General features: G+C 51.9%; 1 protein-coding gene across 1 annotated transcript; it reads right to left on the reverse strand.

The window, feature by feature from the left end:
- Positions 1-2,579: 2,579 nt before the first annotated feature.
- LOC110334452 (keratin, type II cytoskeletal 71) lies at positions 2,580-11,229 on the reverse strand. The gene is made up of 9 exons (XM_021216165.1): positions 10,725-11,229; positions 8,366-8,580; positions 7,613-7,673; positions 7,118-7,213; positions 6,638-6,802; positions 6,296-6,421; positions 4,860-5,080; positions 4,071-4,105; positions 2,580-3,336 (listed from the first exon to the last, which is right to left on the reverse strand). Exons 1-9 carry the CDS (start codon positions 11,166-11,168, stop codon positions 3,125-3,127), a joined length of 1,575 nt encoding a protein of 524 aa, XP_021071824.1. The 5' UTR covers positions 11,169-11,229; the 3' UTR covers positions 2,580-3,124.
- Between the last annotated feature and the right edge of the window lie 3,464 nt (positions 11,230-14,693).

Below are 14,693 nucleotides of genomic sequence, written 5' to 3' on the forward strand. Positions count from 1 at the left end.
AGCTTCTACCCCAGGCTGGCACTCTGGGCACGGCCCACAGGGAGGGGCTGTGGAAAAGAAACTTCACAAATGGAAGAAGATGACAGTGGCCAAGGCAGGCACGTGCTAGGGGACCTTCAGAGATGGCTTGTGTAGGTCCCAACCATTGTGATCCAGAGCAGCTCTTGGTAGCATAAACTGGGCTGCAGTGCCCGGTTCGGCCAATCCTGGGGTGCCCTCCAGTTGGGTACCTTCAGGCTGGTTTCTGTCAGGACTCACAAAGACAGCTTGTGGGCAGAGAATTCAGCCCACAGCTGTGATGGGTGTACATGAACATGCAATGAACACAAAGGATAAGACAGTGGAGTCTCTGCTGCTGGAAGGGAGCGTGGAAAGGACCAGCAAGGTGGGTGGAGAGAAGATTAGTGTCTCTGAAGCAAAAGACATGAACCAAAGCATCATGGGCTGTCACTGTTGGCCTTGAGGATAGGACTTGGAGTAAACTCTGCACTTCTGTACCAATGCCTACAGCTAGCACCCCACAGCCAGCACAGGCAGGCTCCAGAGACATCTGTTCAAAAGGTCAAGGGCGACCTCATGTCCTGCCCAAATTTCTTTTTCTTTTGCTTTCTTCTCTCTTTCTTTGTCTTCTTCCTTCCTCCCTCCCTCCCTCCCTCCCTCCCTCCCTTCCTTCTTTCCTTCTTTCTTTCTTTTTTCCTTTCTTTTTTTTCATACTGGGTAGCTCAGGCTGACCTCAAACTCCTGATCCTCCTGTTCCAGTCTCCCCAGTCCTTTGATTATCTGTTTCTGGTGTACGTGTGTGTGTGTGTGTGTGTGTGTGTGTGTGTGTGTGTGTGTCTGTGTCTGTGTCTGTGTCTGTGTGTGTCTGTGTGTGTCTGTGTGTAGTACTGCGGTGTGCATATGTGTGTGTGGAATGTGTAGTGGGTTTGAGTGTGTAGTTTGTGTTTGGGTGTGTATATATGTATGTGGTGTGTATCTATATATTTGTGTGGATGTGATGTGTGTGTGTATGTGTGTAGTATATGGTAGCATGTGTGGTGTGTGTATGTGTGTAGTATGTATGTATGTATATATGTGTGTGTGTGTGTGTGTGTGTAGTACGTGTGGTGTGCATATGTGTGTGTGGAATGTGTGGTGGGTTTGAGTGTGTAGTTTGTGTGTGGTGTGTGTATATATGTATGTGGTATGTGTGTATGTGTGTAGTATATGGTAGCATGTGTGATGTGTGTATGTGTGTAGTATGTGTGTATGTATATGTGTATAAGCATGTGCATATGTGGAGACCAGAAGTTAACCTCAGGTGTCTTCCTCAATTTCCACTAATTTTTAAAGTCTCTAACTCAGTGATTCTCAACCTTCCTAATGCTGTGACCATTGAACATGGTTGCTCATGTCTCTTTTAAAAGGGTTTAATTTATGGAGACCACCAACCACAAAGTTATTGTTACTATTTCATAACTGTAATTTCACTACTGCTATGAATAATAATGTAAATACCTAATATGCAACCCCCAAGGGGTGGTAACCCACAGGTTGACAGCAGCTGACAACTGAGCCTGAAGCTGATAAATACTTACTGTCACTATTTCTTTGCCCCGAATTGTCTACCAAGTTCCATCTGGCTTGTCATCAGCCATGCACTTGCCATGTGGGGCTCCTAACTGTATCCTGCTTAGTATCTAGGGCTCTAAAGAACAGACTCAGAATCTAGGATAAATCTGCTCACCTAGAAAGCTCCCACGAGCCCTGGGGCACAAAGGGACAATGTGGGGATTCTTTACTCCTTCCCCAGATCCAAGTGGTAAGTTAACAATGCCCAGAGATGCTTTCTCTACTCTAAGTCTGAGACATGTTCAAGGCTCTTGACTGGAAACATTTTTTACTATTTCAGTTTGTTCCTTAATCTAAAGGCAGTGGGATAACAAAAACAGAAGGCATGTAAAGGAAATTTACAGGGGAAATGGCAAGGTGTGTCACACACACACACACACACACACACACACAATCACTTTGCCAGCCAAGGAATCTGTCTCCTTCATGCTCCCCTCCTCCACACAAGGCAGAACTGACATTATGACATTAGTCCCTTCGGTCAACAAGAGCATAGCCTAGAAGGCGCCGACCACTCCAGCCTCAGCTTCCAGAAACTTGCTGCCTGCTCTGTCAGTCACAGCGGTGACCCAGGATGCAGGAGTCTCACCAGCTCCACTCGCCCAGTGAGCTTAGTACAGTGAAGAGTAGGGCGGCTGCAGATACCAGCCTGCCTGCCAGAAAAGACCTAGAAAGGGGTCAGAGTTCCTGCCAAGACACAGTTCAGAGGCCTGTTGATATCCAGAGATTCACCGCTCAGCTACCCTTTCTGTCTTTGCCCGGGACTCCTCCCTCCAATCTGTTCTCTGCATTTCCCACCTGCAGCCCCAGTGAGGCCCCTCCTTCTGTCAAGCATCCTGATACTTTGTTCATTTCAGCTCTATATTGTTACCCACTCCACCTGCAGTGGCAGCACACAGTGGCTCGGGAGCTCATTACTGTGTGTGAGTTCAGGTGAGCATTTGACCAACGACTCAGAGACTAAGCCATCAGATTGTGCTGTTTATTGAGAATGCAACAGGGAGGGCTTTAAAGAATACAAGAGAAGCCAAGGCTGATCCCTTTTCTCTGGTTCTGGGTTCAAGAAAGCAAAGACAGAGTCCCTTTACTCTGAGTGGTTCTGCTCAAAACGAGACTGTACCAGAGTGGGGTGAGCTGCTCACTCTGAGTTGGTTTTCTGTTAGTCTTCTTCTTGGGTACAGCTGGCCCCTGTTGTACACAGGAGCTGGGACAAAAGCTCAGCAGACGAGGAAGCCCAGATGGAGACTCAAGAAACCAGGTAGTGTGGTGAGGACAGAGGCAAAGGCTGGTGGGGGGACAGGCTGGACTTGAGCTGAAGCTGAGAACCCCCTGGTGTCTATCAGAAGGGCACCACATGGTAGCCCAGAGCTACCCAGGCTCAGAACACTTGGAGGGAGAAGGAGGTTGGCTGAGGACACATCTAGGGGCCCAGGAGTGGTATAAGGGAGTAGGAAGGAGGACAACAGGCTAGGGCACAGAGGATGCTGAGGGATCGAGGCCACAGGAAGCCCTCTCACCGGCCACCTTTCTTGGAGGGGGTGCTCAGACTGGAGCCCTTTGTTAGGGTATCCTTGTAATCGCTGGCACTACCTCTGCTCCTGTTCTCCCCACCACGGACACTGCACACTCCAGAGATGCAGCTAGTGCTATTGGCCACATAGCCACCGCTGACTGTGCTGGGCCGGAAGCCATAGCCTCCACTGCCACTGGTGCTGCTGATAATGGCTGCAGAGAGAAAGAGGGAGGGGTGGATTTAAACCTACTCAGGCAGAGCTGGGGAGCAGAGTGTCTCCTATCCCCTCAATAGTTGGGTCTCAATGAGAACGTGATCATCGTCATTTCTTCACCCTGAGGAGAATATCCCAAGATACCTCCCCCATGTCCTTGGCTTACTCAGTTTATACCCACTATGGCTGAGTCTTGCCCCGGTGATACTCAAGCTTGCCTCTCCACCAGACACCTGTGTACCGGTCACTGCCCCTCCTATCCGTGGCTCTGTTAAATCTCCTGCCTCTAACCTCTTTCCCCTGCTGGCTCCCCACAGATGGCAATCCAAGATCATAGACTGAAGCCTGCCAGCTTGAAATGCCCCTTCCGTAGTTCCTTTATCCCTGCCTAAATCCCCAGCCCATATCTGACTGTAACTTGCAAACTCATCCTCAAAAGCCTGACACAGACCCCCAGACACATCATTTTCTTAGAATTCCCCCATCGTCTCCCCCTCTCATGTGGCGAGGCTATCCCTTACTACCATCCCATGGGAGGCAGAATGATGAAGATGAAGGGTCTAGGGGTAGCCGGAAGTTGGGAGACCTGCCCTGTGCCTGCCCTCCAGCTTTATGACCTCAGCCTTTTTCCTTTCTACTTCTTAGACCCCTCATCTACACCCACAGGGCGTGACTAAGGCTCTTTCCAGTATCCAGTGCCTATGACTCAGATCCAGGGCCACGGGTACTTACAGATGCTGACAGGGGAAGAGTATTCTCCGGACATCCTGTTAGGGAGAAAAGTAAACTCAGAAAGAGCTTCCCACAGCATCTTCTAAGCCACTGCTGCAATCAGCCTGAGATGTGCTTCTGGACCCAACGGGCACCTGTGGACACCCCAGGACTGCTTTATCTCAGGCACAGCCCAAGGAGCTTTGGAAGCCACCCCTTCACACTGGGGAGTAAGCGGGCAACGCACTGAACCAAATAATAGTTTTTTAAAGAGGTGCATACATGAAGACTTCACTGTCCACTCCCACCATGGTGAGCCTTCTCCTCCCTGGTACACCAGGAAGCCGGAGTGTCTGGCTAGCTTAGCACACCTACAGTGTCCCTGTGCTGGTAAGGAAGAGGGGATAAGGAAGCCTAATGGAGGGATGGGGTTCAGAAGACAAGAGAAGCAGGAGGCTCCCAGACACTGGGCAGGTTGTAATGGCTGAGTGTACTGATTCGAGTAGCTCACCGCAGCACAGCTCCCAGGATGAGGTGAGCATTCAGCACTCATGAATATGGCTGCTCTGTTTTTGAGATGGTTTTATGTAACCTCAAACTCAGTATGTAGTCAGGGGTGGCCCCGAACCTCTCATCCCCCATGACCACCTCACAAAAGCTGGGACACTGGGGAAGCACTACCATGTCCAGCTGTACACTATTCTGATGATGAAACCCAGGGCTTCACAGACGCTAAGCAGGTGCTCTGCCCGCTGAGCTGCATCTCCGGCCTAGCTGATACTCCTAGTTGCCCAAGCACACTCCACATACCTGCACTCCTCGCTCTCCAGCAGCTTGCGGTAGGTGGCGATCTCCATGTCCAGGGCCAACTTTAGGCTCATGAGCTCCTGATATTCACGCAGCATCCTGGCCAGTTCCTCCTTGGCCTGGTGCAGGGCACCCTCCAGCTCATCCAGCTTAGCCCTGGCATCCTTGAGGGCACTGTCTCCTCGCTGCTCAGCATCAGCGATGGCCGTCTCTAGGTTAGAAGCCTAAACGCAAAGAAGTTAGAAAACAGACACAGGCATGGGCATTATTGCAGCCAAACCCCTCACATTCAGTTAGATCCAGGAGCAAACACCCGCCCACTTCATTGGATGCACGCCAGGCTTCTGCCCTGACTGGAAGGGGCTGGCAAGCCCTCCAGGATCTTAGCTATGCACCTATTCCAAGATGTCTGTGGTGAGGGGAAAACATGCTCCCTGACTTCTGGAGACCACAACCACCTCAGTGCCCAGCACTGATCACCAAGCCTGGCAGTCACTCACAGTGAGTGCGTGACTGTCTGGTTTTGATTTGCCTGGGGCTCCAGAGAGCGATATTATAAGACAATGTGCTAGAATCTAGCGATTAGATACAATGGCAGCTCCAGCCCAGAAACATGACCTATGGGTGAGGGTCACCAGAAGGAGAGTCTCCAGAATGACAATTATTTGCCAGGTGCTCTCTGTGTGACCTTGTTCGGCATGTGCATCCCACGCCTCACCTCATTAGCTACTTATGACCTCACGTAAGGTCACATGATCCCAGAGCTGTTGTGCTAAAGCCCATGGGAAGAATGTGGGATAGGGGTCTAGCAGCTACATATCCCACACCCTCACCATGCATCCCTTCATCTGGCACAGAGAGGACATTGCTTCTCGGGGGTCTTTGCTGGACTTAGATGTGGTAGGATGGTGAGCTCTACTGTTTTCTCATTCTATCTGCATCTTCTGTCCCCACTGCTAACCTGAGGCTATCTGCTGTGCTTGTACTTCACTGGGGACTTCCCAAGCTCACTTCACGTTCTCAGACACATCAATGAGATTTACTAAATAATCTAGTGCTACGGGTAGGCACAGCTCAAGAAGCTGAGGGGGCATGAAGCAGCCAGTGCCCTGACTCCTTTCAGTACAAAGAGTGGGGGGGGGGGCAGACAGCTGTCAGGAGGAACTGCCAAAAGCTGTGAAAAGACCAGGGAGCACAGCCTGGGGGAGCACAGCCTGGGGGAGCACAACCTGAAGGAGGAGGTCCAGCCCAGCCTATAAGCCAGGGAAGGCTTCCTGAGAGAGAAGAGGCTGTCCAAGGAGAGGCGCTTAGAGTGAGTGGAGAGGGAAGAAGCCCAGAGACGTCCAAGGCTGTGGCAGGGACCTCACTGGTACCTGCTCTTGTTGCTGGTGACCTCTGGGAATGGCTCCCGCCCCTGGCCATGGGCCAGAGCCCCTCACCTGCTTCTTTGCATTCTCAATCTCTGATCGGAGTCTCTGGATGAACCGGGTCAGCTCGGTGATTTCATTCTTGGTGTTTTTGAGGTCATCTCCATGGCGACCGGCTGCCAACTGCAGCTCCTGGAACTGGAAAGCCCAAAGCACAGAGATGGGTGTGATAGCGTGGCTTCTGTGAGGTCCCTGAGTCCCCAAATGAAGGGTCACGGCAGCAGGGCACAGAGGACTCTTGACTTTTTAAGCATTGACTCTCATCTGAACATACCAGGTTTATCCTTCACACAATGGAGTCACTTCACCTGATGCCCCCCTCCTCACACCCCCAGCCCAGTCTCAGCTTCTCACCTTGGTCTGGTACAGGGCCTCGGCTTCAGCCTTGCTCTTCAGGGCGATCTCCTCATACTGGGCGCGAACCTCATCGATGATGCTGTCCAGGTCCAGGTTCCTATTGTTGTCCATGGACAGGATGACGGACATGTCGCTGATGTGGGACTGGATCTGAGCCATCTCCTGCAGAGACCATGAGCAGGGGAGGATATTAGCTTGACCACTGTCAAATTCTAGTGATGCCACGTAGTGCCTGAAACGCAGGACTGTGAGCTTTTTGTGCAAAGAAAATGCCTTGCTGGGCCCTAGGCGGATTCTGCTGCCTCGGAATGAGGCCTTGGAATAGAGAGGGGGGGCTCTCCGGAGTAACATGCAAGATGCTTGGCTGACTGAGAGGCCTCCTTGGTAGCTGGAGCCTCTGTGACTCTCACAGGCCCTCAACTAGAGGTTTAGCCACTGGCCACTCTGAAGAATGGAATGCAAACACCCGAGACTTACAGCTTCGAACAGACACTTGAAGAATTTGATGTCCTGGTCCATGGTGTCCACCTTGGCCTGCAGTTCCACCTTGTTGGCATAAGCTGCATCCACGTCCTAAAAGAAGACCCAGCAATCCACGGTCACCTTAGATGCCATCCAGTAGGTGACACCCAGCTCAGCCCAGCTGCCTGCTAGAGACATCATCTTCTATGTGGCTCATGAGGAAGGCAGCTGGGGGCAGCTGCCCACCTACCATCATGAGAACCTCTTCCAGGGTTAGGAATATGGGGTTGCCTCTCAGAAAGGGTGTTGCAATGACAGTCACCTCTGCAGCACCTGAGCCAAGTTCCATGGGTGAAGGGAGCCCCTCGAGCTGGCTCTTCCCTGTCATCCTCCCTGCCAGTCATCCCTTCTCCTGGACACTGTGGTCCCACTGTCACTGCTGTATCATCCCATTTGGGGACTGATGGCAAAGCACATGGTAGCCTCTCTGGCCAGATACCTTCCACCCACCTTCTTCAGCAGCACAAACTCATTCTCTGCAGCTGTCCGCCGGTTGATCTCCTCCTCATACCTGTGGGGAGGGCAGGGGTCATAGCTGACATCCTTCACCTCAGAGAAGCTCTGAGAATGTGAAAGGCTCATCCATAGTTGACCTCAGCCAGAGCTCTGACACTGCCCAGCTACTTGGAAGTTTGTCCCTGGTGTCAATCTAGAGGCTATGGATCAGGGAGCCAGCTTGTACTGGTTGGTGAACACAAGCTAGAGTCAAAGAGGAAGGGCCTTCAGTCAAGGATGTGCCTCCATGAGATCCAGCTGTAGGGCATTTTCTCAATTAGTGATCAATGGTGGGGGGCCCAGCTCATGGTGGGTGGTGCCATCCCTGGGTTGCTGGTCCTGGGTTCTATAAGAAAGCAAGCTGAGCAAGCCAGGAGAAGCAAGCCAGTAAGCAGAACCCCTTTATGGCCTCTGCATCAGCTCCTGCCTCTAGGTTCCAGCCCTGCTTGAGTTCCTGCCCTGGCTTCCTTCATTGATGAACAGTGCTGTGAAAGTATAAGATGAATAAACCTTTTCCTCTGCTTTTTGGTCACAGCGTTTCGCCACAACAATAGAAACCCTGACTATGACAACATTCTGGGTTTCTGATGTGGTACCTCTACTTGGTATGGCCTCGCACATATGCACTTTCCACCTCCAAAACTTCAAAACCAAACGTTTAAGCCCTTCAAGAGGACAGGGTGGGCATCAGGTTCCCTCCTCACTCACTTCTTCTTGTAGTCCTCCACCACGTCACGCACGTTCCTCAGCTCGGAGTCCAGCCTCACTCTGTCCCCAGACAGTGTCTCCAGCTGCTTCCTCATGTTGCTGATGTAGCCCTCGAGGATGGGCTCCAGGTTGTTCTTGCAGTTGTTCAGGTCCAGCTGCTGCAGCAGCTCCCACTTGGTCTCCAGCACCTGGTTCTGCTGCTCCAGGAAGCGCACCTGGAACCCAAATCCAGCAGATGTTGAGCCCCACAGGATTCATCATCCTTGACATGCAAAGCCATTATTATGCTCAGTGTTCTGGGTGCATCTTTTCCTTTAACCCCTCTACAGCTGTAAGAGGCAGGCATATCGTTAGACATGATCAGGGGCATAAGAATTTTTGCTTTTTCCCAGAGTCCAGAAGTTTATTCAAGGACAGAGCTCAGAAGTAAGCCTAGACACACGTCCCCTTACTGAGGACATCCAATCAACCAGAGCCTACTGTGGCCAACCCAGCATAAGACAGGAGCATGCCTGATGACAGCAGAATAGGGCCAGGCTGGATACATCTGTCTAGAAAGGCCACCCACTCTGAAGATGGAGTCCAGCTCTGTCTGTGACATGTCAGAACTCAGTGAGGCTAGAGCCAAGAGCTTCTGGGAATTTCAGATTTCCACACACCACGTCTCTCATCTCTGCCCACTGATGCTGTCTCCTCCACAGCTCTCAGAACCACTCACTCTGGGGCAAGTACAAGACATGGAGACAGACAGACAGACAGACAGACAAAGCCTGACCCTCACCAGACCAGGGAACTTAACAGAGATCAATAGCATATACCGGTCACGATTTTTAAAATCTGACTTCTTTTTTTTTTAGCATCTGTGAGCACAGGCACATTTATGCAAGGCTGTGTTTGCAGGATGTACAAATATTGCCTGGAATTCTACACTGAGGAGCGATTGCACTGAATTGCTGGTCTCTAACAGATCATCCAGCACTTGGCTTGATTTACCCAATCAGCTTCTTCCTGAGCTGAGCATTAACCACTCCCAGGACAACACAGTAACCAGCATGCTACTAGACTTGGGTATGTCACCAATAGGAGCGGGCATCTCTTCTTGGTCTGAGGTTGACAGGTCACAGTGTTCCTGGGACCAAAGCTCCTTAAGAGCTGACCAGGCTCTGGACCCCCTTCCCCCTCCCCAAGAGGTAGGACCCTCTCACCCAAATCCTCAGAGGACCTTGATGTCTAGATGTGCTTATCCCATAGGGCAAGAAGCTGCAACTCCAGCCTTGGACCCTGAGACTGAGCAGAGGGTGGGGCCTCCACACAGGAAGACTAGCGCTGGGGCAGAGTCTGCCTTTGTGGCCACAAGGCCCAGGACTGTGAGGCTTAATTGTCCTAGAGCCACCCTATCCGTCTCACCTCTGCCCCTAGACCTGGAGATAGGAGACTGAGGGTGAACTTCCCCCATGCCTGTCCTGCAAATGGCTGTAGGTATGACTCTACGGTGGTTTTGCTGACCCAGAAGCTGAGAGAAGCTGTCTTTCATACGCCACCGCAGACATCCTGACTGAGATAGAGGATCCCTTTGAGGTCTGGTATAGATCTGAGGTCTCTTTGTTTCCTAGAACCCTTTCCCAAAAACAACAGACACCATTTGAGGAGGACCTGGCCTGAGCCACCGTTGGAGGGGGACTTTGCCTGAGCCGGGCATTGTCCCAAGATCTTCACATGAGATTTCTTTTCTAAATTGACAGAAGCCTCAGAGGAAGGTCATGATTTCCACGCTAGAGGGAAGGACATTTTACCCAGATGAAACAAGTAATTTCCCCCCAAAGCCTGCCAAGTCTGACTCCAGAGTACCTCTACCCCTACCTTGCAAGAGAGCCCTTAACCACTAAACAAACTCCCACAGTGAAGATATCCTTTAGCCTAAAGGGCCTGGGTGACCACACACTTGTTCATGATCCACCAGTCAGGTGACCAGGGAACAAGATCAGCCTGAAAAGAAGACAGGCTCTTTGGACCCTGCGGCTGATTCTCTCCCTGGCTTTTACTGTGTACAGCCAGTTTGATTACAAGGCTTAACAATGGTAACAATGCAAGTCTCGATAGCAAGGCCCATATCTCTTTCCCAGAGTTCCCTGTGAGTAGTATCCCTGAAAGCCTCTGCCAGCAGAAACTACCCCTGCAGATGTTCTCTTCTCTGCACAGCAGAGAATGTTTTACAAGATATTAAGGTTACAGAATGTACCAGCATCATGTACAGTAACTGTACCAACTTCAATACCTCTTGAGGGATTGAAGATAATCTACTCCAAGCAGATGAGAGAAGAGCTGTCCCCACGTACCCCTGCTAGGATAGCAGACTCACCTTGTCAATGAAGGAGGCAAACTTGTTGTTCAGAGCCTTGATCTGCTCCCGCTCCTGTGCGCGCACCTTCTGGATCTCTGGGTCCAGCTCCACATTGAGTGGGGCCAGAAGGCTCTCATTGACTGTGACCTGGTGGATACCGCCGGGCGGGCACACAGCAGGGCATACAGGTCCCAGGGCCACACTGCCAAAGATACTTCCGGCAAAGCCACTGGCTCGGTTCCAGCCAAATCCAAAACCTCCGTTCTTCCCGCTGCCACTAGCCATGTTGAGAGTGATGCTCCTGCCGCCTCCCAGGCTGTAGAGACTCCGACTGCCAAAGCCACCGCTGAGCCCTTTGCCTCCTGCCCGGTAGGAGGATGAGCTTCCCCCGGAGAGCACTGCAGAGCAACCACTGAAGCCCCTGTTGCTGGCTCCAGACTTGCAGGTGAATTGGCGACTCATGTTGTTGGTAGAGGATGGAGGAAAGGTGCAGGAGGAAGGCAGATCCCCACGAAGGTTGTGCTGGCTGCAGTGAGGACCAGCAGGTGCCTTTATATACGGTTGGCATTGGGCTAGCAGATGGGCAGTGGAGAACTTAATTCGTGGGTTTGGCTTGCCTGGGAGCAAGAAGTCATTTTCTCTGTGCTGAGCCAGAGACCAGCCCTCCCCACCTCTGAAACAACATGAAACTGTTAAATTGCTGGGCTTGCAAACTTTGCTCTGGTAATTTGGGTCTTATCTAATTAACCCGCTGTTATAAGGTAATTTGCCCCAGGCCACGGCCTCCCCAGGGGAATGTCACCAGGACGCCACCATCTCCCAGATTCATCTCTGCGGCTGGCTTTCTTACAGGGGCTCAGAAGGCAGAGATGGCGTAGACATTTTGGACAGAGCAGGCCGCTAAGTACAACGCTCAAGGACTCTACCACAGCTGTATCCTGTCCTGGAAAGGGGAAGCTCGGTTGAGTCTGGCTGTATCCAGAGAGAGCCCTAACCCAGCCTGGGTCCAGATTTTTCTCGCTTTAGAATCCTACTCAGCTGGAAACACTATCTCACCGTGGGGCCTTGTCAGAGACCTTCGAGGGAGGCCATTCTCCAGGGGACTTTCTCCCCAGGCCTCCTGGAGATATAAGCCACAGAGAGAAGTGGGTACCAGGGTGACAGGACCCTAGTTTTATTATGGGACCTGTGCCACAACGACTGTGGGTTCATGATAACCACGTGCTTATCACAGTTTCCGGAGAGGGAAACATGCCCAGCGCACCTGTCAACCCCCATAGTAAAGTTGGAAAGGGGCTGAAGGAAGGGTCAGCCTCTGGTGCTTGGGGAAAATGAAAAGGCAAGAGAGTGGCATTTGGTGGGGACTCCCCAGGCAGAGAGCACAGAGGACCACCCAGTCTGGGGAGTTCAAAGGTGCCCCATGGGATCTCCAATTCACCATGCCTCTCTCCCGCCATGTTCGTCTGCATGTTCACAGTAAGGGCAGGAATCAAATGTCACCCATGAGCCCTCCCTCCAGCTACTACTGCCCTGGCCTAGGAACTGGGGAGTCCAGCCTGGCTGGGGCCATTCTTAGGCATCCAGACTTCACACAGCTAAGGTCAGAAAGCCCTCAATGGGAATACAGCTGTACACCACATCAGGCTTTTTGTTGTGTTGTTCGTTTGTTTGGTATGTGCTCCCTGTCTGCAGTCCCCTCTATCCCAGGTCAGTGGCTCCCATGATGGGCCCCAGTCCCTCCGTTGATCATTCTGTCCAGCCCATGGCTGCCTCATTCCTGGAGAATGGCCTCCCTCAAAGGTCACTGACAAGGCCCCATAGTGCGGTGGGACTCTCATTTAAGTAGGATTCCAAAGGGAGAAAAATCTGGACACGGACTGGTCTAGGGCTCTGTCTGGATTCAGTGGGCATGAAGCCCACTCTCTCCTCGCCTGTGTTCCTTCTATTCTCTTCTGCCATCTTGTCTTCATCACTGACATCAAAATATCATATCTCGCTCCCTCCACCCTCTTCTCTCCCTCCCTGCATTCATCCTCCACCCACCTCTCCCATCTTTTATTCTCTCGCACTGTACCCAGCCCTCCTCACAGATCCTCCTGGACCACTACAGCTGGGTCTGAGCTCCGCCCCCCTCTCGCTCTGTCCTGGATGCGTTCTTGGATACATGGTAACAACTTCCTCGCTGCTCCTCCCGCATCCACACCAAGCACCATCTTAGCTTCCTTTGTGAGTATAGCAGAGCTTCTCCAGACCAGAGACGCCTAGCATGGCCCTCTCCTTCTGCCCCCTGCACCCCCTCCCCTTCCTTGCTCCCCCACCCCTGTTAACCGCCACTCAGTTCCCACAGAATGTCTGTGTAATGCTGACGGGCTTTTCCCATGCTCTCAGAGCATAGCCCTGGCACAGAATCCCCATCAAGGGCTTCGACAGCTACACAGTCCTCTGACATACATGGCAGCACCCCTGCCCGGTCAGCTGTGCCCTGCATCCTCCTCTGCTCCTACCCACCCACTGTTGCTTGCTGCTCCCTGTCTACCCATGGACACCTCATCCCCTGGCCTCATCTTAGTGCCCCCTAATGTTTACCCAAGCTATCCTGACCCATCCCTGACCACTTCTGTCACCACCTCCGACCCACAACCCTCTTTTCCTCTGAAATTCTGCCTAAACCCTGGCTTCTGGCCCCGCCTGTCTCCTCTACACTCTGGTCTTCTATTCATGAAATCTACATGAGAGAAACGGTGTTTTCTGAGCATGATGAAGGTCCAGGAGGCAGTGTCTCCTTCTGTGAGCCCCCTGCAGGCCTGGACCTACTAACCCTAACCCTCCCAGGAGGCAGCCCCTCGCTGGAGACACGGTAAAGAGCCGAGATGGATGCTGGACTTTTGATCACCTGGAGTGGCCTGGACCCCAGGGAATCAACTTCTTCCCCCACCACTCAGTTTGGCCTTTCTGGTCTCAGCTTCTCCCACGGAAAATGTAACAGTAGACATTAACACAGGAGTGGCAAGGACTGTTCATGTTGTTCCACAGGAAGCACTCCCTAAGGCCTGACACATTCTTAGTGTCCGGTGTCGGTGGCTAAAGAGCCAGAGGCTCGGCCTGTCTTCCCTCCTTCCTCTCCAGCATGGCACCATCATCAGCACATTCCCACAGGGTGGCATGGGTGCTGAGGACAGGGAAGGGGTGGTGACCCTACAAGCCCCAGGCTCTCCCAGACCGGCTGCCGATCCCAGAAAATTGACCATTACGAATAATAATAGTAGTAATAGCCACAGCCAACCAAGTGGCTGCCAGGTATAAAACTCAGTAGGAAGCACTTTGTAGACATTATGTCACATCTATTTCTGTTGGCCCATTTATCAAATATTTGTGGGACACCTAACCAAATTCTGATGGAAACCGTCCAAAACAGCCTGCCTCCAAAGAGCTTGCTCTCAGTGTCCCCGAGAGAAACAGTTCACTAGGTTATTACCGAGTCGTTTACACAGCGCTGCAAACTAATCAGATCCTGGCCATTAGGAACACAACGCCCAGTGCTGTTGATGAGGATGATAACTGAGGAGGAAGCAACAGAGTTCTGGACCACCCACAGGAAGGGTGGGCCCAGATCAGGCACCGAGGATGCTTACGTTTTGCTAGAGGGTAAAGGGAGGGAGGAAAAAGTGACCAAAACGGAGCCCCGGCTCACAAAGGCCTCTGCCTTTGCCTGTGTCTTAGTTGAGAGCTGGAGAGAATTGTGGGAAGGAGAAGGCAGACCCCATGCTTTGGGAATCCCATGATCTGATGATGGAGACCTTACCCACCTGTCCCTGAGAGAACTGACTTTAAATGACGCTCACCTATCCGCACATGTCTTAGGGACACAGCGTTGCTCACCTGTGAAATGGGGAGGTGATGGAGATAGACAGATATAGAATAAAACCCTGAAGATACCAGGAAGGTCTGGTTTGGGCATTCAAGGGAAAGACTTGGCCCACATCCCTT

This window comes from Mus pahari, chromosome 17 (genome assembly GCF_900095145.1).
Source record: "Mus pahari chromosome 17, PAHARI_EIJ_v1.1, whole genome shotgun sequence".
Taxonomy (NCBI): domain Eukaryota; kingdom Metazoa; phylum Chordata; class Mammalia; order Rodentia; family Muridae; genus Mus; species Mus pahari.

What these genes read in the sequence shown, in the direction of transcription:
- LOC110334452 (XM_021216165.1), bottom strand. Translation starts at nt 11,168, where the DNA reads ATGAGTCGCCAATTCACCTGCAAGTCTGGAGCCAGCAACAGGGGCTTC. An exon ending in GTGGAGGACTACAAGAAGAA is followed by an intron (nt 7,674 to 8,365) that starts GTGAGTGAGGAG and finishes CCCTCCCCACAG; the next exon opens with GTATGAGGAGGAGATCAACC. An exon ending in TCAAGTGTCTGTTCGAAGCT is followed by an intron (nt 6,803 to 7,117) that starts GTAAGTCTCGGG and finishes TGGTCTCTGCAG; the next exon opens with GAGATGGCTCAGATCCAGTC.